Source organism: Rhinatrema bivittatum, chromosome 4 (genome assembly GCF_901001135.1).
Source record: "Rhinatrema bivittatum chromosome 4, aRhiBiv1.1, whole genome shotgun sequence".
In the NCBI taxonomy this organism is placed as follows: domain Eukaryota; kingdom Metazoa; phylum Chordata; class Amphibia; order Gymnophiona; family Rhinatrematidae; genus Rhinatrema; species Rhinatrema bivittatum.
This window is the reverse complement of record NC_042618.1, coordinates 355,644,397-355,671,119: the sequence shown is the minus strand read 5'-3', so window position 1 is coordinate 355,671,119 and position 26,723 is coordinate 355,644,397. Positions and strand designations below refer to the sequence as shown.

General features: G+C 46.1%; 1 protein-coding gene across 2 annotated transcripts in view; it reads right to left on the bottom strand.

Annotated features, from left to right (window-relative positions):
* ATAD5 (ATPase family AAA domain containing 5) overlaps window positions 1–25,561 on the bottom strand; it is a 259,487-nt gene extending 233,926 nt beyond the window's left edge. For both annotated transcript variants that reach the window (XR_003856559.1, XM_029600713.1), the window contains exons 1-3: window positions 25,089–25,561; window positions 22,159–23,933; window positions 12,737–12,824 (exon numbers count right to left, since the gene is read on the bottom strand). Coding sequence is in view for 1 of the 2 variants with exons in the window: in XM_029600713.1 (XP_029456573.1) it covers window positions 12,737–12,824; window positions 22,159–23,933; window positions 25,089–25,145 (1,920 nt within the window). In the remaining variant the exon portion in view is untranslated. The remainder of the gene's footprint in view (window positions 1–12,736; window positions 12,825–22,158; window positions 23,934–25,088) is intronic.
* Between the last annotated feature and the right edge of the window lie 1,162 nt (window positions 25,562–26,723).

Below are 26,723 nucleotides of genomic sequence, written 5' to 3'. Positions count from 1 at the left end.
CTCGGGCGAAAACACACCCGGGCCCGTTTCTTCACACTGGAATCTGACTCTCTGCCCCCTGTCTCGGTTCCCGTACCACGGGAGACAGAGGGTGAGGGTCTTCCTGGGACTCCATGATAGGTGCAGCTGAGGTTGCAGGAGTCTTGCCCCAGACGCTGACACCCGCGCAGCCTTCTTGGGCTTCAACCCTTTAGAAGAGGCCCCCTCCCCCTCCCCCCGCAGCACAAGAAGTGCACAGGGAGATGGAGTCCAGGTAAGCCAACCACTCACTACAGGCTTCACATGCTTCTACTAGAGACTTTTCTGCTATTTTTGCCCCGCAGCGACATCCCCGGGAACCCCGATCATAGCAATCTTCAAAAATGGCGCACGCGCCAAAAATAGCCTGGGCCCACTGAGCAGACACGCAGGAAGGCAGCCGGGAAAGAAAAGAACAAAAAAAATGGCTGCCGCGATAAAATTAGTTCGGCACCGCCGAGCACTAGCAATAACCAAAGCACCTACCTCCGTCGACAAGGGAAGTCCCGCGGCCCTGAAAAGGCTGCCTGCTCCCCCCTCCAGAGCCCTCCTACGCTTGAGAGGCTGCCTGGCTCAGCCCTACCGAGCAGACTGAGGCACCCAGCAGAGCCACTGACAAAATAAATTTAGGGGAAAAACAACTTTTCAATCAAGGAAAAAAACAAAACTGTCCCCTGGGCCAGTTGACACTCAGATGGAGGCTTTGGGACTCTGAGGAAGCCAGTTCCCTGGCTATCGGGGGTCCTGGGACACTCGGGCTATCACTGTCAGGGGTATCCAACCCCCCGTTCGCCCTGCTCTACCCGAGGAATGGCCCAAAACGGAACCTGGCACCTCTGGGAGCAACCAACTCCAGAGAATTCAGCCCAGAGTTGCAGATATGCACCCCCACCATCTGTTGGAGACAGAGAAATACAGGAAAATTGGTTCTTACCTGCTAATTTTCGTTTCTGTAATACCACAGATCAGTCCAGACAAGCGGGTTTATTCATCCCTACCAGCAGATGGAGGTAGAGAACAAAACTTTAGGCTCTGATATATGAGAGTGCCACCTGCAGTCCCTCAGTATTAATCAATACCCAAGCCAAGATAAGTAAAATAAAGAGCGAACGAGGCTCCCAACATGGATACCCCTGACCAACTAGATAACAATGCAGAAAACATTAAACCGAGAACTCAAAGCCAAAAAATGACAAATCTGCTTTGCAAATTACTACAGCAGTAGACCAAGCAGTCTTTCGGCAGAGATCCTCAAGGCAGGCCTCTGGACTGATCTGTGGTATTACAGGATCGAAAATTAGCAGGTAAGAACCAATTTTCCTTTCCTGAACATACCCAGATCAGTCCAGACAAGCAGGATGTACCAAAGCCCTCTTATACTGGGCAGGAACCCAAAAGACCCACTCAAAGAACACTCTCCCCAAAAAGGGGCCGTCTCCGGGGCCCGCACATCCAAACGATAATGCTTGGTAAAAGTGTGCAATGAGGACCACACCGCCGCTCTACAGATCTCCTGTGGAGACACCAGCTGACACTCAGCCCAAAACGTCGCCTGAGCTCGAGTCGATTGAGTTCTAAGCCCCACTGGAAGCACTCTTCCTTTGGATACATAAGTTGCAGAGATAGTCTCTTTCAACCAACGAGACAAAGACGCCTTTTCGCCCTTCTTCACTCCCCCGAACAGGACGAACAAATGATCCGAACGACGGAAAGCGTTAGTGACTTTCAAGTAACGCAATACCACTCGTCTCACATCCAAAAGATGAAGCTCCCAACCCATCGAGGGATCCCTATCCCAATCCGGAAACCCAGGCAACTCCACTGATTGGTTCACATGAAAATCCGACACCACCTTAGGAAGAAACGATCAAACGAAGGCACCATTCGCAAGGACACCTTATCCGACGATATCCAGAGGAACGGATCATGGCACGAAAGTGCCTGCAATTCCGAAATCCTTGTAGCCGAACAGATAGCTACCAAAAAGACCATCTTCAGAGTAAGGATCTTCAAAGATGTCCGGCTCAGAGGCTCGAAAAGCTCTTCGCAAAGGGCCCGCAACGCGAGATTGAGGTTCTATTCCGGACAAATGTGATGCAGGGGTGGACGGAGATGCTTGACTCCCTGTAGAAAATGCACCACATCCGGATGGAAAGCCAAGGACTTCCCCTGTATTCTCCCCTCTGAGAAAGCCCAAAGCGGAAACCTGGACTCGAAGGGTACTATGGGCTAATCCTTTGGATAAACCCTCCTGCAAAAAGAACAAAATATGGGACACCGAAACCTGAAGAGGGTCCAATCCCTGTTGCCACACCAGGCCTCAAAAACCTTCCATACCCTGGAATAGGCTCACAAGCTAGAAGGGCGTCGTGCTTGGAGAAGCGTGGCAATTACAGGTTCCGAATACCCTCTCGCACACAATCGCCTCCTCTCAAAAGCCGGGCCGCGAGACAGAAGCGATCATCCCGATCGGAAAATATAGGACACCGACGAAGGAGATCCAGTAGGTGGGTCAGACATGGCGTATCGTCCCCTGCCAGACGCACCAGATCCGCGAACCATGGGCGGTGAGGCCACTCTGGAGCCACCATTATCACTACCCTGTGTGACCCTCTACTCACCTGAGCACCTTCGCTATCAGCGGCCATGGAGGGAAGACATACAGGAGAACCCCGGTCAGCCACAGACATACCAGGGCATCGAGCCCCATCGCCCCGGACTCTCTCCAGCAGCTGAAGAACCTTTGCATCTTGGCATTGAGACTCGTTGCCATGAGATCGAACCGCGGGGTCCCCCACCACTCACAGAGGAGTTCCCAGGCCCTTTGAGAGAGTTCCCACTCTCCCGGATCCAACTGTTGTTGGCTGAGGTAATCCACTTGGACATTGTTGTCTCCTGCGACGTGGCGATTCCCTCGAAACGAAGCTCTGCCCACTCGAACTGAGCCTCCTGCGCTACCGCAGGACTCTTGGTTCCACCCTGGCGGTTGATGTAAGCTACCGTGGTCGAGTTGTCTGAGAAAACTCGTACTATCCGATCGCGGACCAAGGGTAGAAACTGCTCTAGAGCTCTGCGTACCGCTCTAGTCTCCAGGCGATTGATGGACTACGCCTGCTCCGACGCTGACCAAAGGCCCTGAGAGCAGACTTGCCCAGACAAACCGCTCCCCAGCCCCGAAGACCGGCATCTGTGGTGACCACCACCCAATCTGGACCTCGAGAGGCATTCCCTTCTCCAGATTGCTTCGCGTGTCATCCACCAGGCCAGACTGGACCTGGCTGGCTCCATCAGAGACAGGGGCAGAAAATATTGTTGCGACAGAAGATTCCAACGGGGCAACAGCACTCTCTGCAGTGGCCTCAAGTAGGCAAAACGCCCAGGGCAGCAGTTCCATCGTGGACGCCATCGAGCCCAGGACCTGCAAATATTCCCAGACCTTCGGCACCTATAGACGCAGCAGACGCGCTACCTGTCCCTGAATCTTGTTCACCCTGTCGTCTGTGAGAAACACTCTGCTCCGCTGAGTGTCGAAATGGGCTCCCAAGTATTCAAGGGAACGGGAGGGGACCAGATGACTCTTCTGCACATTTAAGACCCAGCCCAGAGATTCCAGGAGTGACCGAACTCTGTCCACAGACCGCACACACTCTTCTAGTGACTTCGCCCGGATCAGCCAGTTGTCCAAGTATAGATGTACCAGAAATCCCTCCCGTTGCAGAACCACTGCCACTACTACCATCACCTTCATAAAGGTCCGCTGGGCGGTGACCAGTCCGAAAGGAAGCATTTGAAACTGATAATGCTGTCCCAGAACCATGATTCTGAGAAATATATTGGTGCTCCTGACGGATGGGGATATGCAGATAAGCCTCGGTGAGATCCAGAGATGCCAAAAACTCTCCTCCCTGTACTGCTGCAATTACGGTGCTCAACGTCTCCATCCGAAAATGTGGTACCTTCAAACTCTGGTTGAACTTCTTCAGGTCTAAGATAGGGCGGAACGTGCCTTCCTTCTTGGGCACCACGAAGTAGATGGAATATCTGCCTTGCCTCTGTTCGGACATTGGTTCAGGCACAACCGCCTCCAGACTTAACAGACGCTGAAGCGTTTCCTGGTCTATCGTCTGCTTGCTTTGGGAAAGACAATGTGACTCCAGAAACACCAACTGCAGAGGGCGAGAAAATTCTAAGGCATAGCCATCTCTCACCACGCTCAAGACACACCGGTCGGAGATTATCTTGGTCCACTCCCCGTAAAACCGGGCCAGCCTGCCCCGATTACCAGAGATGAGGAGTGGACCTGCCGGATCTCATTATGAGGACTTATTGCCACCCGCTCCCTGGGTGGATCCGCCTCTAGATGACCTTCCAGACCCCCGAAAGGACTGTTGTCTGTGTGAGGACTTTCATGGGGCCGAGACCTCAGAGGACCTTGGGCTGACGAAAACGCCTCGACTCCCAAAAGAGAGGCCGAGAGAAGAAAGGTTTCCGGTCAGACTTTCAATTCTCGGGCAGCCTATTGCCTTCGTCTCTCCCAGCGACTTCATCAGACGATCGAGATCCTCACCAAACAGTAGTTTCCCCTGAAAGGGAAGATTACAGAGCTGCGATTCTGACGACAGGTCCGCTGACCAGTTACATAGCCACAAGTGTCGTCTGGCCGCCACCACAGACACCATAAAGCGGGCCGTGGTTCTCACCTGGTCATACAAGGCATCTGCACTATAGGCAACCCCAGCCTCCAGGCGGGCCGCCTGGACTGGGGAAAGAATCTCGGAGGCAGACTGCTCCTGTGGCTTCTGGATCCAACACAAACAGGCCCAATGCATCAGACTTGCACAGACCGCCGCTCGCAGGTCGAGCCCCAGGACCTCAAACGCTCGCTTAAGATGCACTTCCAACTTCCGATCCTGAACATCCTTCATGGCGGAAGCTCCAGCAAACGGGATAGTGGTCTTCTTAGTGATTGCCGCCACTGCCGAGAACATCCAAATAGTCCTGCAGAAGCGGATAAAGCTTGGACATCGCCCTGCCCATTCACAGGCCCAAGTCGGGGGACTCCCACTTCCGGTTGATCAACTTCTGGAATTTCTTCGGAATAGGGAATGCGCTGGGGGGGTCTCCGTAGACCAGTTTCTCAACCTTTTTCCCATCGTGACACACCTAACAGACCATACTCACATGTGTGACACAGTGCTCATTACAATTTACAGCGGAAATAAAAAATAAAGGTCCAGTATTATTTTTATTGTTAAGAATGACAAGGAAAAGATACATATTCTGTCTGAACAGAAATTGCATAAACGGTAAACATCCCACACCAAAACAGCGCCAGTTTCCAGCACTTAACAGTAACCACCTTACCTAAGAAAAGGCAACACTGAAAATATTACACCAGGTCTTAAGACACCAATACATCTCCTATTAGGAAAACGGACCAAGTCAGGCTGCTATAGAGCCCCTACACAGAAACTACACGCCAGCAGAGAACCTCACCTGAATCACATGTGCTGACCCTCACCTAACAAAGAATAAAGAGACCAAAACGCAGACAAAAACTGAATTGGAAACTGCAACAAGCCAGAGTCTCTGTATGCAGTGCAACAAAGGAAAAAAAGAAACATCACCCATCCTTATAAAACAAATCAAGAAATATAAAATCAGTAGCAGTAAAACCATACTAACAAAAAGAACAGATTATTTCAAAACAGCGGGTGAATGGAATATCCAATAATTAAAAACTCATATCAAAAATTTCTAGATACCAATAAAATATTTCAAAATAGCAGACACAAAGACCCAGTAATGGAAAATAAGAATACAAAAAAAATTTTGCTCTGCATACCTGGGAACGTTTGATATCCCGGTGCCCTGAGATTGTTTTGAATTAGCAGGAGGGGTGGTTTGCTTGGAACTTTCTCCTCTCTCTCTCACACTGGCTCACAATCGCTCACATATAGACATGCTTTTTCTCTCTCACTTATATAGGCTCTTAATTACATATTTACACACATGCTGTCTATCTTTTCAGGCTTACACACACAGGCTTTCAATCACACACATACATGCTGTCCTTTTCTCACACACAGGCTCTCAATCACATACTCACATGCTCCCTCATCTAACAGCTCTCAATCACACACATACTCTCTTTCACATGTACAGGCTCTCAATCATTCACATACATGCTATCTCACTCACTCACACACAGGAACTCAAACACACATGCTTGCTCATTCACTCACTCTTCCCCCCCCCCCCCCCGAACTAGCGGCAGCAGCAGCCTCCTCCACTTCTAACCCTAAAGGCAGCAGCAACCATTTTCAGCCCTTGCGGAGCAAGAAGTCCCATCGACCGCGGGGTTTGACCACGTTCTTCGTTTTTCTCAGCCGCGTTGCTCATTCCTCAGGTTGCGCCTCTTTTCTTCGAGCAGACGCTGCATGCATTAGCATGGACTCTTCTTCCCAAGCACGCACCCGCTGATCACCACTTCCTCTTCCGGGTCGGGGGGGGGGGGGGGGGGGGGGAAGAAGAGAGCATGCCGGTGCCACTGACTCCAGCTCTCCTGCCACGTTCCACCCAGGCTTTCAGCGTTTTAAGCCCGGGTGGAGGACCTATCTTGCTCGGGTAGGGAGAGCAGCTGGGTCAGCGGGGGACCGGGAAGTGTGGCGACACACCTGCGTTTTCTTGGCGACACACTGGTGTGTCGCAACACACCGGTTGAGAACCACTGCCGTAGGCCATCCAGAAACGGATTAATCCCTTCAGCATCTGAATCCTCCAGGGTGAGCTTAATCCCCAACTCCCCTAATATCAGAGGTATAAGCGAGCGAAGCTCCTCTCTCTTGAAAAGATGGATCACCTGTGGATCATCGCCTTCAGCCTCGGGACCGTCCGAGGTCCCCTGTTCCATTTTAGCGTCCCCTGGGTCCAGAGGGAGACCCCCAATCTGGTCCCCCTCCCAATTGGCCTCTGAGGATACCTCATCCTCCTCAGACTCATCTGAGTCTTCCGAGTTCAATTCCACTATTATTATAGTGGAATTGGACGCAATTCCACTATAATAATATAATAATTCCACTAGGCCTTTCCTAACTCCAACATTATGTAACTCCTCATCAATCAACACGCTCCGTTAGTAATAGCGTTAATAGCCACCTCTTACAATGTTATTTATACATATATATAATTATCTGATCTTCATTTTCCTTCTCACTCCAAGTTATTGATTTCCTTGTTATATGTAACTGCTTTTCTGCACTATTGTTCAAATTGTAAAGTTTGTTATAATTGCACCCCTGTTTCTTGTGAACCAGCATGATGGGACTACCGTCTTGAATGTTGGTATATAAAAAACTTAAATAAATAAATAAAAATAAATAAATTATTATTTTTTTTTTATATACCGACATTCATTTCAATTGAGATATCACACCGGTTTACATTTAGGTACTGTAGGTATTTCCCTATCCCCAGAGGGCTTACAATCTAATGGGTCGATACAGTAAGGCCGTGGTAGAAAACAGTGCGGCAGTGTCAGGCGCACCCTTCCTCCCCGCACACACAGTTCTCTTGACCTAGCGCCTGATACTCTCTTCTAATTGCATGCAAATGCATGCCGCGGCTGTAAAGCGTTAGGGAAGGGTTATGCCCGCGTAACCCATTTTACTGTATAGGCGCTTAATACAGCGCCTATACAGTAACCTGGGTGCGCTGGTACCTGTCATTTCAAATGTCATTTCAAATGACATTTGAAATGGCAGGCACCAGGAAGTGTAAAAAACAAAATTTTTAAATACCTGTCGGAGGGCCGCGTGGGTCCAGGCGGCCGGCGGGCAGCGGGATCCGGGGGGCCGGTGGTTGCGTGTTAAATCTAGGCTGCGGGCGGGTGGGCGCCTGTTCCAGGCGGCGGCAGCAGCGGGGGGGCGGGTGGACGCGCGTTAGTTTAAGACGACCGGCGGCGGGTGGTCGCGTGTTAAATCTAGGCCGGGTCGCACAGACGCGCATTCATCCGCCTGGATGAATGCGCGCCTGTGCGACCCCTGCGATTCGGTGCTCAAGGCAGTCACATGCCGTGATGTCACACCTTGAGCGCCGAATCGCAGGGGTCGCACAGGCGCGCATTCATTCACTGCCGGTGGGGGCTGCCGGAGAGGCAGCCCCCACCGGCAGTGAATGAATGCGCCGGAGAGGCAGCCCCCACCGGCAGTGAATGAATGCGCGCCTGTGCGACCCCTGCGGTTCGGCGCTCAAGGTGTGACGTCACGGCATGTGACTGCCTTGAGCACCGAATCGCAGGGGTCGCACAGGCGCGCATTCATTCACTGCCGGTGGGGGCTACCGGAGAGGCAGAGGGAACCGGTGGCGAAAACGGCCCACGGTTCCCTCTGCCTGGATGAATGCACGGCCACCGGCAGTGAAGGAATGGCCGTGCGATTTCAGCGCTGAAGGCAGTCACATGCCGTGATGTGACTGCCTTCAGCGCTGAAATCGCACGGCCATTCCTTCACTGCCGGTGGCCGTGCATTCATCCAGGCAGAGGGAACCGTGGGCCGTTTTCGCCACCGGTTCCCTCTGCCTGGATGAATGGCCGTGCGATTTTGGCGCTCATGGCATGAGCGCCAAAATCGCACGGGCATCCATTCCGGCGGGGGCCGTGCGTTCATCCAGGCAGAGAGAGCCAGAGGTCGTTTCGCCGTCGGCTCCCTCTGCCTGGATGGATGCCCGTGCGAAATCGGGAGGAAGGGAGAAGGGACTGCCGTAGCAGGCCCGAGCCTTGCTACTTTTTCGTTTTTTGTTTTTTTTTGCTTCGGGAGGAGGGGACAGGACGGGCTGCAGGAGACCGGACTGGGGCTACACCGGAGACCGGACGGGCTGGACCGGAGACCGGACGGGACCAGGGCGGGTAAGCAATGTTTTTTACACTACACTACACTAACTCCTACTAGGGAGAGGCGGTAAACTAACACGTTAAGGCCGCGGCAAAACAGCGGGTTACTGAGGAGATAATATCAGCGCCCGTTACAGTATCGGAGGGGAATAGCTAATTCCTTCATTATACAGCTTTTTCGTTCATTTACATGCTGGGTGCGGAAAGGGTTATGAGTCTATTTTAGGAAGCGCTAAGGACGCGTGAAACTGGAGACTGTATCGCTGGATCGCCTTACTCGTCTGTATTGTGCGCTCCCAGCACGTTACAGACGGGGAATCTTTAGCTGCACGTTACTGTATCGACCTGTAAGTTTTTGTACCTGAAGCAATGTAGGGTAAAGTGACTTGCCCAAGGTCACAAGGAGTGACAGCGGGACTTGAACCTTGGTCTCCTGGTTCATAGTCCACTGCTCTAACCACAAGGCTGTCCCTCGGGAGGTAGAATTCGCGGGCCCGGGGAGCCTTTAGAGGGGACCTTCCCTCGCTTTGCCGATCCCGCCGGGCCTTCTGCGACCCCTCACTTACCTGCCTGCTTAGCCAGGAAGGCTTCGTACAGCAAAAGTACAAATTTGGGTGAAAACCCCCCTGGGTTCCCCGAAGGGCGCTTGGGGCTGCTAGGGCTCAAGATATCCGGACCTTTTTTCCTTGGTCAAATCATGGGAGACAGGAACGGCAGGGGACCCCCCGGAACCCCGGGGGAAAGCCCCCCTACCTGGCTTCGCTTCTGCGGCCATAGCCACCCCCTCCTGTGACCCAAGCGCCACTGCTGCAGTCCGTGGATTCCTCCGCGGCTTTCATTGCATGTCAGACCCCCCCCTTCCCCCCTCCAGCACACTCCATGCAGAGGAGGTCATTCAGGCAGAGCGACGGGCTGCCACAGGTCCTACATGTCTCCCTGAGCTGCTTGTCCGTCAAAGCAAGCACCAAAAAATAAATAAAGGCAAAAAGAAAAAAACAGGCAAATCCTATGCTTGCCGTGCTTCCATGCGGCCCGAATCGCAAGGGGGAGGGGCATACCATGTGGCAGCTGTCAAACCCTGAAGAGGGCGCACTGCCCTAAGAATTTCCCACTGGCGCGCTGAACAAGCCGCTGCCCGTGACTGAAAACCGCGCAGCTCGATCGGGAGTGCAGCCAGCCCCCACCGGAGTGAAACTGTCCCGACCGGGTCCACTCTCCTCCTAATAATCCCCCGATCCGCTCACTTACTGCCTGGCCCGCACCCAACGAGCCCGACGAGGTGTCTGCCCGCTAGGCTGCTCAGACTGCTCACTCGCATCTGCTGTTGCAAAAGCAGACAGCTGCTTTTTTTTTTTTTTTTACAACAAACCTTTAAACTTAAAAGGCCCAGATATACAGGAAAGCACAAAACAAAAGAAAGGGTACTTCCCTGCTCTTGGGCCGGTGGAAGGGCTTCGGGCCTACCGAGGGAACCAGACCACTGGCTTTCAGTGGTCCCAAAGTCGCGGGCTCAACCCGAGGGACGACCCTTCTGCAGGAACCTATCACCTCGGGGAGCAAGTTTCCTTAATATATCCAGTCAGTCAGGACTGCAGGGTTTGCACCTCTACCATCTGCTGGAGGTAGAGAAATACTGAGGGACTGCAGATGGCACCCTTGTATATCAGAGCCCAAAGTCTTGTACCTCCATCTGCTAGTAGGGATGAATAAAACACGCTTGTCTGGACTGATCTGGGTATGTTCGGGAATGAGGAGCTGCAGGTGCCACACTTGGTACATAGCAGTGCCTCAAAGCTTTGTTCTCTGCCTCCATCTGCTGGTGGGAGTGCATAACCCACTGGTCTGGACTGATCTGGATATGTTCAGGAACATGTATTTTATATTTTAACAACATGTTTTATGGATTTTGTTGTAATTGTTTTAGCATTGCTTTTATTGTGAACCGCTGTGATTGTTCAGAACGACGGTATATAAATAAATGAAATACCATGTGTCACCTCCGTCCACACCGAGCATCCTCAGGGTCTGAGACAACAGACTCAACAACTCATCTTTGTGAAAAATAACCGGCGTAGAGTCCAATGTGGCTCTAAATCAGGTGGAATTTCTCCCTCTTCCAGAGGAAAGAAAACCAAATCCCCATCAGAACCATCCAACGTATCATGAGCCACATCCCCCTGAACATCTCCAGGGATAGCCTCCCTGCAGCATTTGTCCGTGGTTGCATTTGCCCGAAGTGGCTAACAAGTTAGAGGCCCGAGCACTCAATCCTTCTTAGCAGGTTGCTTCACTTTCCCTGGGCGTCCCTACAGAAAGGTCTGCAGGACCTGTAAAGATTCCACCCAGGAAAAATTTCACCCAGGAGGATAGATCCATACCGGGGCCCACAGGCCAAAACCTGGCACTCTTGACTTCTCTCTTGGGGATGCCTGCCTTCGGGAATAAGGAGGGGGGGGGGAGGGTAACTGTCCATGTCACCTCCCATGCCACTCCCCTCCAGAGTCACCATAGGCCAAGGGATGTCTCAATGTTGGCAAGATTTGTAGTAACCAAATTGCCTGAGCATCTAAATAGTGTAGAGAGAGCAATGGCTGGATTGCCCTTATATGGCAAGCCTCACAGACAGCAAGGCATTCAGACTTTTTCATCCCCAGCGCCATAGTTTCCCAGAACTTGGCTCTAGGTGGCCACCTGCATGCACTCCAAGGGCACCTGGGTATACCTGCACAAATACACGCTCAAAATGAGGCCACAGTCGTGCTTGCACAAGCACTCTCGTGTGCTGTCAGGAACTAGGCCGCGGTCTTACATGCATAAGCACCCACGTGCCCACACTAGGACACCCTCTACACAGTGCGCAGAAATAAAAGACCACCGCAGTGGCCTACCACGCGGCTGACTAAACCGAGCCTGAGAAGCGGGGCATAGTCAAAAGCTGCTCTCAGCCTGCTGAGCCCAAGCCACCTCCACTCATCACTAACTCCCCCAGAGAAGTGAGAGGGAAAAGGGAGTAAGAGATGAAGAGGAAAAATGGAGAGGAAAGGACTGGTAAGGAAAAAAGAAGGGGCCTAAAAATTCCCCCCTTTTTTTTCTATCTGAGCTCAGCGTCCTGGCTGCAAGCACTATCAGGCCACCGGCTACGGGCAGTGAGGGCACAAGTTTTCACTGCCGGGTACTCCTCCATCCTCGTTTCCAAGGCTATGGGGGGGAGAGGGCACAAGCCTTCACCGCCGAGCACTCCTTCGTCCTCTTTTCCACTTTTTTTTTTCCAATCCATGTCTTTTGTTCAGGCTTCTAGACTTTAAGTGCTCAACTGAGGGAGGGACCAAATTGGTGTTTTTTGGGTTTTTTTTAATTTAACCAGAAGCAATCCCACAAGGGAGATGCATGTCCACCACCTGCTAGAGACGGAGAATACTAGCTAGCTAATGTTAGGGCAGGGCTATATGTCAGTGACATCATCAAGTCAGCTTTACTCCATCTCTATCTGCTGGTAGGAGTGCATAACCTACTGGTGTGGCTTGGCCTGTCTGAGTGCAGAGGAACAAATACTGCTAGTTTAAAAGGACACAACAGTAACAGACTTCCCACAGGGGAAATATAGTGAAACCTTTACTTAAGAACACTTTTCAACTGAAGTTATTTGGCTACTAAAGCTATCCAGCAGTAAAATGTAATACACTATCCAACATACATATATTTGGGAATAAGACAATATGTTAATTTGCTACTTAGAAATATACAGCTCAACTATTACCTCACCTGGCATGTTTCATTATAAGCAAAAGTAAACAAGATTATAATAGTAGATTTCTTAATGAAAATTACCTTTCTACTTCTTGGAGTAAAATCCTCTTCAGCTTCAGAACTCAGACATTTTTCAGTGCTATTAGAGTCAAGTCGAGTAAATCGCATTCTACAAAGATAAAAATAAAAAAATAAGACCTTTATTTACATATAGCTATTTAAAAGGTTGTCACTCTCTCACACATTAAGTGATAATGGTTTCAACTTTAGTGAGGCATGAAGCTGAAAAGGTTGCCATCTAATTTGTGTTTTGTCATCTTAGTTCTAAAAGCTGTGCTGATCATTTCTTGGCCTTGGCTAAGATCAAATGTAAGGTCTGAGTCCTGAGCTTAGGATGTTTCTTTGTATTTATATTTTTATTGGTATTACACTTGAAAATACACACTGTATGAAAAAAGTATAACAAACTGTAGAACACCATTTTATGTATAACCTCAACCCTGACAACAACCCCCTTCCCTCCCTCCTTCCCTGCACATATAGTCCCAAAATTAGCAAACAAGGATCGAAAAAGTTGGGTCCTCATCAAAAAACAGGCTTCACCTTAAATAAGTTCGGTAAAGGATAATTTAGGAGAGCATTAACAATGAAGGAGGCGCAATCATAGTAGGATCTTATGTGATCGTCAAAGTTAAGGATCCTTTTCAAAACAGGAGAGTGAATCTTATGGAAAGCCAAACGCAGATTAGTTCTATTGTCAACATCGTGTTTGATCACTCTTCCCTTCCTCTGCTGGAGTGGACGCCCACTCAAGGTATGATGTCCAGGTTGTTCAAAACCTTTTCAAGGTATGATGTTTTACTGCCGTCATCTGGTTCATGGTACAGACGAAATCCACTTGTGCCAGTATAGTCTTCATTGTCTGGCACTGAGGCGCCTTCCACTCTCCAGCTATCTCAAGTCTCGCCGCCATACACATCTGTAGGATGAAAGGATGCTGTGCACATATGGGATTTTGATCGATATTACTTAAGAGCACCACTTCCATAGAAAGACCAATGGGTTGTTTCAAGATTTGGGTCAGTTGTTATTTAATCTGTCGCCAAAAGGGCTTAACACAGTCTCCCGACCACATGTGCAGGTATGTGCCTACGTCTGCGCACCTTCTCCAACAAATGTTCTTGGCAGCCGACAATATTTTCGCTAGACATTCAGGAGTTAGGTACCACCGGTAAAGTTGTTTGTATCCATTTTCTACTAGCATTGCGAATATGGAGATTTTGTTCAACTGGCTGTACAACTGACCCCATTCCTCCTCTGAATAAGCTCTCGGGAGATCTTTATTCCAAGCGCTGATATGAGTTGAAGTACCGGTAATTTTCTCATTTAACAACTGGTAAACCTTGGCAATCAGTCCTCTGATATAAGAAGAGGCCGTACAGTAGCCTTCAAGCAGGGTTTTCCCCTTGCCCAGGGCAGCCTTTATCTGGCGACTTAGACAGAAATGGAGTATCTGATAGTAGGCCAGGTATTCACAGTTAGGGGAAAATTGTACTTCTGACACATCGATTCAAATGATAGTAAATCATCTCCCCCAAAGATGTTCAAATTGGGTATTTCCCTTAGCTTGCCATGTAGAAAAGGAATTCAGGTCTAGGCAAGGCCAGAAGAAAGTATTGTGGAACAGATAGGAAAGATGAGAGCAATCCTTAGTACCCACCAGTCTCGCTTTCCACTTATCCAAGACATTTAACGTATGTTGCGTTGTGGGGAGCATTCAAGGGCATGATGTCCAAGTCTTTCTAGGTTGCCACGCTACTGCTGCCAGCGGCGTGGCAGATATCTGGGATTGTTCGATAGTTGCCCAATGTTTAACCTCAACAGTCTAATGCCATACTATTAGGGGTCTTAATTGTGCTGACATGTACCACATAGATTGGGTACTCCCAACCCCCCGTCAGGTTTGCTTTGATAAAGGACAGCTCTGCTGACTCGGAGCGGCCTCCTTTTCCAAATGAAACTAAATATTCTCCTTTACCACAGCTTTAGAACATCATTAGGATTGGGAATTGGCAATGATTGAAATAAATACAATAATCGACCCAACCAAGAAAAGGGGAGCTTATACCACTTATCCAGATCCAGAAAAATGTGTTTTATCAGAGGCGTGTAATTCAGACTAAATAAGTCCAAGGGGTGGGAGGAGATGCGAATGCCAAGATATTTAAGATTTTTGGAGACCCATCAGAATGGATGTTTGGTCTTTAACTGTTGAACGAGATCGGGCCTACAGGTTATATTTAAGATCTCTGATTTTTCCCAATTCACTGTAAACCCGGACACCGCACTGAACTCCCTAATATCATTTTTAATGGCCGTTAGGGATTCAGGTGGGTTTGTCATTGAGAAAATTATGTCATCAGCAAACAAAGTTATTTTGAATGTGTGCTGAGAAAATGTAAAACCCGAGATTGCATCATTATCTCTGATAGTGGCGGCTAATGGTTCAAGAAAAATGGCGAAAAGAAGGGGGCGATAGTGGGCAACCCTGACTGGTTCCACGACACACTGAGAACCGGTCTGAGTATCCGCCATTAATCTTAAGACAAGCTTGAGGATTTGTATATAAACCCTTTATCCACGTACAAAAGCTAGGCCCAAAGCTCATTTTTTCCAAAACACAAAAATGAAAAGGCCAATGAACTAAATCAAATGCTTTTTCAGCATCTATGGATAACAAAATAGATTAAATCTTATATTCATGAGCCCACCATATCAGGTTAGTCAGTTTTCTTATATTGTCTCCCGCTAGCCTGATGGGCATAAAGCCTGCTTGGTCTTGATGGATAAGGTCGGTTATATATCGATTCAGTCTGCCTGCTAAGATTTTAGCTAAAAGTTTAAGGTCCAAGTTCAGTAACGAAATGGGTCTGTAAGACCCGCAAGTGGTTGGATCCCTCCCCGGTTTTGGTAGAATAGTTATCCCAGCTAAGTTCGAGTTTGATGCTAACGGGCCCCCTGTCCTCAGATAATTAAAAACTTTCTGCAGGTATGCAACTAAATATGGGGCGAAGGACTTATAGAATTTTGCAGTAAGACCATCAGGTCCAGGTGATTTCCCTATTTTTAGTGTTTTAATCAAGTGGAGGATTTCTACCCTGGAAATTTCGGCATCCAATAGAGTCTGGGCTTCTGGTGATAAGTGAGGTAGACAAACCCCGTCCAGATATCACTCGATATCATCCGGAGCAATGGTCCCATTTGAAGAGTATAATGTGCTGTAGAAACTCAAGAATCTCTTACGGATATCAGTATTATTCGTTAAGATCTCCCCCTTCTCATTTTTAATCTTGGCTATGACATTTCGACAAGAAATGTGTTTTAATTTACGGCCTAGATGTCGGCCAGCCTTATTTCCCCCTTCGAAGTACTCCTGTTTGGCAATGTGCATAAGATGTACCATCTTGGCTGACTCTAATCGCCGAAGTTCCCCACAAGTTTTGGATAAAAGGAGCCAGGACTTTTGCAAACCTGTGGCTTGGTGTTCTCTAGTAAGGCTCTTAATTGTCGCAGCTCTGTGGCCTCTTCTGCATCTTGGTTTTTTTTTTTTGTTTGTTTGTTTTTAACATAAGTAGCCCTAGAAATAAATAATCCCCACAAAAACACCTTTAAGGATTCCCAGACTATTGGAGGTGCTACCTCTCCAGTATCGTTTAAACAAATAAAATCTTTTAACTGGGTGGTTAAGGTGGCTGTGAACCCTTCATCGGCTAACAGAGAATCACTGAGGCGCCAGAACCGGGTCCCTTTATCATATTGTGGGAGATTTATGTCAAATGAGACTGCCCCATGGTCTGTCCAGGCCACAGGACTAATGTCCGGTTTAGTAAATTGGTTAAATAATGTCTTGTCGATTAAAAAATAATCAATTCTGGAGTGGGAATGATGAGGGGGAGAAAAATAAGTATAGGATCTGGATCTGGGGTAGTGGACCCTCCAGATATCTATTTGCCAATCATCCATTAAGGTTTTTAGTTTTTTCCTATGTATTGGTGCTGTGACCATGCAGCCTTTCAGCCTTCCAGGTTGAAATCCCCACCCACTATCAATTTGCCTTTACTTGCATCAATATTACTTGGTTTAGTTCCTCAAAAAATTTACGCTGGTCCTGATTTGTGGTGTAGATGTTCACCAGAGTATATTCCATGCCTTCAATCAAAATCTGTAATATAAGGTATCTTCCACCAGGATCCTTAATATATGATTGGCATTCAAATACCACATGCTGAGAAAACAATATGCAAACCCCGTATATTTTTTTAAATTTTGTACAAGGCGCAAAGAATTGATAGGGGAAATAAATAGATTTTAAGAGGGACTCATGCCTGCTCCTCAAGTGGGACTCCTGGACAAAAATAGTATCTGCCTTCAGCACTCCTAGTTCTTTATAAAAGGAGTGGCGCTTAAATGAAGAATTAAGTCCCTTAACATTAAGGGAGATAACTCGGAATGTGGCCATGATTATAATATGAAATATGCTCTCCCAGTTCCCAAGAAGTTATTGCTCAAGAGACATGGCATGAATCGCTCCGCATTGGTTCTAAGCCTATACATACGAATACCCCGTCTAACTTGTAGCAGTGAATCTCCTCCATGTAAAAACCCAACTGTAGGAAGCAAGTCTTTGCCCAGCGTATATTGAGGACCTGTGTACAGATTCCCAAATTGCTTAGATTCCCCACCCTCCACCCCTCTCTGTGATCTGCTAAAAGCTCCTTGCAGATCTAGATGAACTCTACTCAGGGAGGAAAAGAAAAACATCATCTCCAGAGCTCCTGCTAGCCCTGTCCAAAATATTTCAACTGGGGACTGAGATTTAAACTATTAACATCTGTCTTATAAGCATCTAATGGCTCAAATGATAATCAGAAAAAAATGGGTACATCCAGGTATCTGGAAGAGAAAAGGTCCATGGTATATCCCATGCGGAATCATTCAGGTAGTTGCTTCTTTTGCCTGATGAGAATCAGAGTGCCTTTTCAGCCAGCTGTTCCTAGCACTTGAACTCTGCTATCTTGGTCTTTGGATAAGTATTTTTTATTATTCGCTGATGGTGGGGTGTGCGTTGTGAATCCACAATCTTTTAACTGAGATATAGCGTCTGCTATTGATAGTATACGACAGGAAGCGCCATCCCAGGTATATGTAAGGCCGAAGGGGTGTAGCCATCTATACTTGACATTTTCCTTCCTTAGGAAGGCAGTCACTTCTTTAAGCTCCTGGCGATTCTGAAGTGTAGCCTGGGAGAGGTCAGCGTATACTGATATTTCCTGGTTCTCCCAGCTCCATCTTATTTGCTTCCTAGCCAAAGCCAGCTAGTTTCTCTTTCAAGGTATAGTCCTGGAAGCAGACAATGTCTCTAATCTGATTAGAGCCAGCTGCTCTAAGGGCCCTATGAGCACGATCAAATTTAATGATAGGCATCTGCTCTGTCTTACAGTCCTCGCTGCTTTGAAGAAACAGGCAAAATCACTGTATGAGAGCCGCGCAATCCTGATTGTCCTGCGTCTCCAAAAATCCTCTGAAGCGAAGATTATCTCTGCGTGCTCTGTTTTCTAAGTCGGCTAATTTAGACTTCATACCTTGATTTTCATCCAGGAGGTCGGAGTAGGCTTCTTGTATGTGCTTAGATGTTTCTGCCTGCGCTTCTACCCACACATCGAGATCGTCAATCCTGTGCCCCAGTGAAGCCATTTCCTCTTGAAATTCTCCCATCATTTCCTGCATCTCTTTTTTGTAGGCTTTAAGATCCTGGCGTAAGGCTCCAAACCATTCCCAAAACTCCGATCGGGTCGGGGTAGTTTCATCCTGGATATTGAAAGCGCCTTCTGAGTTCAAGTCACCATCTTGAGGATCTGCACCCGTGGCCCATTCTCCGGCTTCGTGCTTGCCAGCTTTTTTGTATGAAAAGCACTGAAAATCAACTGATTTTTGTTTCGCTGCCATCCCTCTGGTTTTCAGTGATGTAGCCCGCAGCTTTCAGCTCGTCCACACTTATTTCAGTCCCCGAGATTTCAGTTTTATTCCTGGCTAGTAGAGGAGCTCGCGTCTCATGCGGCCATTCAGCCCAATGACGTCACTTCCTCCTAAGCTCAGGATATTTCATTCTTAACCTTTTGGCTGAGACTGTACAACATGTAGGGGTTAAAACTATGCCTCTCAACCCTACTGGGGACATGAAACTGTTGGGTGCCTGAACAAACTGGAAGGATTAAACCTCTCATTAAAAAAAAAAAAAGGAAGTACTCCTACACATAGGATAAGATAGCATTTTCCTCTCCAATACCAAATTTATAGCAGTTTTAGAACCTCTGTACTGATGGTAGTGAATGTTTGGGTTACCCAGTCCCAACACCAATTTCTCCAGCACTCTTCAGTCTATTCTTAATAGCTTCCATAGGCTCTATGTGTTTTCTCACACAGAACTCATTTTGAAAATGCACTCATGAAGCAAAGTATAGAGATACTATCTGTTAACATGAAGTTTTACAGTCTAAACTACCTTCTCCAACTTGGGTCTGCCAAACAGGACACATGTCTTTTTAACAAGAGCTGTCTATAGGAAAGGACATACAGATAATTTTGAAATGAATTTCTTAGAAAGTGCACCATTCTTATCTAAAAATGTTATAAGCAAGGGCTGCTCCACAACTAATAGCTAGAATACTGGTTAGGTACTCAGAACCACTAATGAATATGCTAATTACCATATTGTTACTACAATTAGAACAACTTTCAAAGTCATTTACCTGAGTAAAGTGGACTGTCTGAAAATTGCCCTTCTCTGCTAAGAGTATGCACAGGCTTCTACAGCATACATTTAGCCAGGTTAAAAAGTGTCTCTGGGAGTGCTTAATTTAAGGGAAGAAAACACCATATGTACTTAGACTTTTCAAAAGTGTTAGTGCTCTTTTACCCCCAACAGGTATAAAGCAGGCAGGTACCTTTAGCATACATACTTCACACTTCAGCTAATTTTCAAAAAGAAATTATCCAAGTAGTTTCTATTTAAAAAGTAGATGGAATTGCACATAGTACTTTTCAGCTGTACAGGCTATTGAAAAAATTGCTCCCAAACAATATGCATGCGTGAATAAAGTAACACTGCAATTGCAAACTAATTTTTGACTAAGAAAATATATGACTGTGGAAGATAATGAATAAATGAAAGTGTGGCGAGAAAAGATGCATTACAGATATGCACACACACTAAGGACTGAGTTGGACACATTATAAATGAAATCCAAAGTACTAAAATGTGTTATATTAGAAATACCAACTACTACTAGTAAAATATGCATGATTTTCCAAATCTACAGTAATACAGTTTTATACTTTATTATAGCTGTGTGTTTAACTAGATTGCAAGCTCCATGGTGAAGGGACTGTGTTTATACAGCACTGCACATGCCTGGTAGTGCTACAGAAATCTTAGGTAGTACTTGAGGCTTAAATTGTATTATTGATTACATATAATCACCCAATCAGGTTTATTCTTTACTGAAATTATCCTAAGGTACTGTTCTTTAAAGAGACAATTTAAAAATTGTGCTAATATTCTCATAGGCTACAGCAATCTAACCACAGCAATCAACAGAACCTTCAATAATGATGGTTGATAATGTGCTGGAGCTGAGAAAGTTGCTCAGCATAGTTCAGACTGTTCACATCAATTCTGACCTACATTATATTTTAATACCAGGCCAATTTTTAGCCAAGGCAAATACAGTATGTAGTTTATTTTGTGATTTGTATTTATGTTTCTACTGGAGTCTTTGACCTCAGCTACAAAGCTATTGCACTGGGCAAATTAGGTGAACCAAGTAATCCGAATCTGATGATATCTTCTATAATTTTTGTTTCACTTATGATTTAACAAGTTTAAATAGGAAAATTGGTTCTTACCTGCTAATTTTCGTTCCTGTAGTACCACAGATCAGTCCAGAAAAGCTGGGTTTTGCCTCCCTTCCAGCAGATGGAGACAGAGAAAAACTTCGAGAATGCCCCCTCTTAAGGCAAAGTGGTACCTGCGTCTCCTCAGTATAAAAGTATCAGAGCAGATAAAATATGTAGAAAATCGAACAGTCTAAGAACAGATCAGCAACGAACAAGAAGAACTTACATGTGTAAATGTGTACATTTGAAAAGAATAACCCTGAAAAAGAAGGATAAAGGGAGAAACCTAAACCCTTCACCGGTAAAGCATCTGCTTATCCAAAAACAGCAAACAAAGACCAGGACGAGTGGACTCTCCAGAGCAATTATCCCGGGCAGGCTTCTGAACTGATCCATGGTACTACAGGAACGAAAATTAGCAGGTAAGAACCAATTTTCCTTTCCCTGTACGTACCCAGATCAGTCCAGGACAGCTGGGACTGATCTGGGTACGTACAGGGACCAAAGCTTTCCTAACCTGGGTGGGACCTGGAGAGTCCTGCTTGAATGACGGCATCCCCAAACAGAGCATCCAGAGACTGGACATGCAACCTGTACTGCTTGGCAAAGATATGCAAGGACTTCTAGGTAACTGCCCTGCAAATCTCCAGCAGAGAAAGCAGCTGGCATTCTACCCATGAGGTAGCCTGAGAACGAGTGGAATGAGCGACCACGACCAATGTAAGTGGAAGCAATAACCTCATTCAACCACTGAGCAATAGTCGCCTTGGACGCCATACTTCCCCGTTTGGGGCCACTCCACAAAACAAACAGATGGTCCGACAGTCGGAACGGATTAGTAACCTCAAGATAACGTAGTAGGACTCTCTTAACGTCCAAACGTCTGAGTTCTTTGGTATGAGGATTGTCCTTCTCAAGGTTAGGAAAAGCCGGGAGCTCAACCAACTGGTTCACATGAAAAGTAGAAACTACCTTGGGTAGAAAAGAGGGCACTGATCTTAGAGAAACCCCTGAATCAGAGATCCGCAGAAATGGTTCCCTACACGAAAGGGCTTGTAGCTCGGAAACCCTCCTGGCCGAACAGATCGCCACCAAAAACACCATCTTCAGAGTGAGGTCCTTCAGGGTGGACCCTCTTGAGCAGTTCAAACGGCACGTCACACAAAACCTTGAGGATCAAATTCAGATTCCAATACTGTTCTGTTTTTAAAACCTCAACCGGGTCAAGACTGCAGGTTTTGCACCACCTCCATCTGCTGGAGACAGATAAATACTGAGGAGACGCAGGTACCACTTAACCTTAAGAAGGGGCACTCTCGAAGTTTTTCTCTGTCTCCATCTGCTGGAAAGGAGGCAAAACCCAGCTGTCCTGGACTGATCCTGGTACATACAGGGAACTTAAGTTTATGCTGTTCAGAAAAGCTAAAGCAAAAGCTCTATCAGTGCAGTCTCTTTAGCTGTAAATGTGTGTGTTGCACAATATCTGTTGATTAAATAAGTGGCTAGTCAAATTTTAGAAACAAAAAAACTTTTGTGTTCATATTTACCTAATTGGACTGTTACTTTCAGAAGATACTGTTATCATTTCAGCCTTATAGAAGCTGTTTTTGCTTATAGGTGTACCTTTAACCTTTGGTGAGGAAACCTGTAACGGACCGTTATCTGGATCATTCTCAAAAACAGCTTTTTTCACTATAGTATTACATTTAGGTATTTCAGTGTTCTGTCGCCTCAAGCTCCTCCTTAAAACACGGTGTTGATTTGTTTTTTGAAGTGGTGGAGATTTTGCATCATTTAGGTCATCTGTTTTAACCTGAGATTTAACATGTCTTTTATTTTTACTCTTTTCAATGTCAGAATTATCAGAGTTTGTGATATTAGTCTCAACTATTTTCTTTTGCTTTTTCATTTTCCCCTCTGAAGTATTTTCTCTCTTTTCAGCTTTAACAGTTTTTGATGTTTTTTTATTTTCTAAACAATTATTTATGGAATCTTCATTTATTTCCATTTCTTCATTCTCTTTTGATTTATTTTTCAAATCCTTAAGCTTGCCAGCTGTTTTCTTAGTTCCACTTTTGCCTGTTTCCAAAGTTGGTTGCTTAAAGGCTTTCATAAATTGTTGCCTTTCCTCTGTGGTGCACTTTGTCTTCATAGATTCAAAATTTCCATCTTCCAACACAGCCAACTCCAATTCTTCCTCTTCAATTACAACATTTGATTTTCTTTTATGAACCATTTGTTCTATATGCTCAGACTCAGAGGACAGGGCATTAACTCTATCTGCCTCAGTATCTTTTTTCTTCAAGAAGATTGAAGCTATTCTTTTAGGGGTCTTTATTCGTTTCAAAACAGAAATAGGCTTAGGTGGAGATGAATGCACTTGTGCAAGAACAGTTACTGTGTTAAGTGACAGCTGCGCAGCAGTATGGATACTGTCTGACCTACTGACACTAGTCCTTTCCTCAGCTTCAGGTACTTTAATAGAATTATGAAGTGTTGATGCCTTTGCCTCCCAGGCCTTATCGCTATCACTTTCTCCTTGGCTTTTCAAAAAATCCTCAAATGATACAGTTACTACAGAGTCATTTAAAGATGATGCTTCATCTATGCTCACACTAAGGATTGAATCATTTATAGTGCTCTTGCTTTCATTTACCACAGCCAAGATATGCTTGTCCTTGGAATCCCTTTCATTCTCTTCATTTATCTGCTTTTTTGAGGAGATATTTTGAAGAAAACTCTTGCCACTTACAAGTTTCCTTTTTCTTGCCTTTTTGCAGTCATTTGTAGTTTTTTGATGCTCAGAGCACATTTTTTCTGCATTTAAACAAGTGATAGTAGTTGATACACAAGTGCTGGATTCTTCTAATTCATTTTCAAAACAAATCTGAGCAAGTAAAGCTGCAGTGTCACTTCCCAGAATGCAAGTATTCATAGTCTCTGTCTTTGCCTCAGTATCTTCATTACTGTCATTGTCACTAATAACTTGAACTGACTGAGTTTCTGATTGCTGTAGATCACTTAAACGCTTTTGCAAATTGACCCTCTTCCCTCTCCTCTTGGATTTTGCTGAAGTCTGTGATAAAGGTGTCTCCGGTGTACCATTATTAAATGAAGGATTACTAGCTTGGCTGCTTTTACTGGTTTTAGCAACATTTGAAGACAAATCTTTATTAGTTGGAGGAGTAGTTTTAAAATAATCCCGGATATTGTTTGACCTTGGTGGGGAGAACACTTTATCCACTGTTTTTGTTAATGGTGAAAAGTAGTTTGTGATAGTTTTTACTGGAGGTTCTTCTTCTCTGCGTAGTTTCTTGCATGGCTGCGGGTAAGATAAAATATGTTAGTAAGGCTGCATAGAATAGTTTCCTATACAGAAAGCTAAGTCAAGTGGCAACAATACATAAAGAAGAACCCTAAGGATTCTATAAATAAACTATAAACACTAAAGGATGTGGATAGGTGAGGTGCAGGGTTGACCTTAGGGGGGCGTGGGACCTGAGGCAAATCACAGCAGGGTCCTGAAATGTTGTCATACATGGCTCCACCCCCAAACTAACAGGAAATTATTGTTAGAGATGGGGCTAAGATGACAGCATGGGCCCAGAGTAGTTATTTATTTAATTTGATTTTTATATTCCGCTTTTCAGCTCTTATTCACACCACCCCTAAGAATGGACCTTGGGAGGGGTGGAAGGTAGGCTAGAAAACAAGCAAAAAAAATCAGGAAGACCAGATTAACAATAAATCAAAACATATATAACAGGTATACTTAAAGATAACCTAACCATATAGCTTCCCAGATCGAGGGTCAAGATGCCAATCTTATTTTCACACCATTGTTTGCATAAGGATTTAGCACTATTTTACCTCTATGGGGGGAAATCAAGTTTACTTAGGGAATAGCCACTGCTATTAATTGCATCAATCGTCTTGGTGTTTGGGTAATTGCCAGGTTCTTGTGGCCTGGTTTGGCCTCTGTTGGAAACAGGTTGCTGGGCTTGATGGACCCTTGGTCTGACCCAGCATGGCAATTTCTTATGTTCTAATGGTTTGTATTCCTCTCCCTGTGTTTCTTTGTTTTAACTACCAACTATGGGGGCTGATTTACTAAGACTCTAATCCCACTATTTTACATCTATGGGGAAAATGTTTAGCAAATAGGGTCCATAATATATTAGCTAAAACTCTTATTTCTGGTGCACCTGCTTTAAAACAAGCGCTGATGATTTTTGTTAGGAATTCGCATATACATACACCAACCCTCTGATTTCCTAGCGACTGTGTCGTTCATTTCTTTATATCAATACACAGATAAAAATGACACCCCGACACTGGAGGATAACAATGAGAGGAAGAGGGCAGCTTAGTGTGCAGAATGGGGTACAGGGCAGGAAGCTCAGCGCCAAGAAACTGGCGAAAGGCAAGAGCCGGAAGGACAGCGGAGTCGGGAGCCGCAGAGCCCCAGCTGTCTCACCTGTATTTCATAATCCTCCACAGCTGCGGCGGCGGCCATGGCCAGGATGCCAACCATATCCACGGCCCAGTTTACAGCGCCATGCGAGCGCGGCCTCAGCACACGCAGCGCCACCCGTGCTCCCTCATGCCCCGAGCAGACGCAGCGAAGAGAAACCGCACCGAAACTTTATTAATGTAGGAAGCTATTTTATTTTTCTTTTAAAGAACCCAGCGTCTTTTTTTTCTCTCGATGAGGAAAGAATGGGATTTAAAAAATAACCCTACCCTATTAAAAGAACAAAATAAATATAACTATATATACATATGAAAATAAATAAAAGCACGGAGGGAAGAAGGACCACAAGTCACCACGCGAAAGCACTCCCGCTCCTGGAGCTCGAGACCGGGAAGCTGCCGGTTGTCAGTTGGGTTTTCGCGCCAGAGAGCAGAGGGGGAGGGGCGCCGCTTTCTCTGTGGTGGTTTGTTGTGACGTGTGGGAGGTTCGTTGAGGAAGCGCCTGAACGTGGTGACGTACTAGGGACGGAGGATGGAAGTCAGCGAGTGACAAACTTGTATTTGTTGCTCAAGCTGGTGCTCAGTTATGTCAATTTAGCAATTTTGAAGCGAGACCTGGTGACTTTTTTCTAACCAAATTGAGATTTTAGAACTGTAAATGACACAGGGAGCTAATTTAGCTATTTTTGGACAATTTATCTAACAATCTAGCGATTTTCTCACAACTCTAAAATTTCCACCAGTGTCCCTACTTAAGGAACATATCAGCAAGCACAAAAGTGCAAGAGAGCTAAACCTTCTGCTAGCTGGTCTTCTGTCCCCTCCTACAGCCTTTTACCCCTTTACTCTTCGTGTTTACTGAAGAGGATGTTGGAGAGATACCCTTTCCGGAGAAGGTTTTCATGGGTGATGATTCAGATCAACTGAACCAAATCAAGGTGAACCTGGACGATATGGTAGGCCTGATTGACAAACTGAAGAGTAGTAAATCACCTGGACCGGATGGTATGCACTCCAGGGTTCTAAAAGAACTAAAAAATGAAATTTCAGACCTATTTCAATTAATTTGTAATCTATCATTAAAATCATCCGATGTACCTGAAGATTGGAAGGTGGCCAATGTAACCCATATATTTAAAAAGGGATCCAGAAGTGAACCAGGAAACTATAGACCGGTGAGCCTGACTTCTGTGAGAAAATCGTGGAGAAATCGGGAGAAATCGTGGAAACTGTTATAAAAAATAAAATCACAAAACATTTAGATAGACTTGGGTTGATGGGAGAGATGAGTCGCTGCCTGCATCTTCAAACCCTTCTACTTGGAAGACTTCACTAACAGTTTCCATCTGTGAGTACAACTACCATCTATTCCACCTTACTGCTTCACTGGAACCAGGAACTCGCTCCTCGAGGGCCTGCCCTCTGTTCCAGTGCCAGACCTCTCGTCTAGTGGAATCTCTGTTACTGCTACGTGAGGACAATTCAACTGAGTCTCTCTGCTGTAAGGGATCAGGTACTCACTCCTCGAGGGCCTGCTCTCCCTGTCTTGGAGCTTCTTATTGTGTACTCATAACTCTGAATGCTTCTTATTGTACTCATAACTCTCAGTCTCTATCCACTACAGCAGGGGTCCCCAACC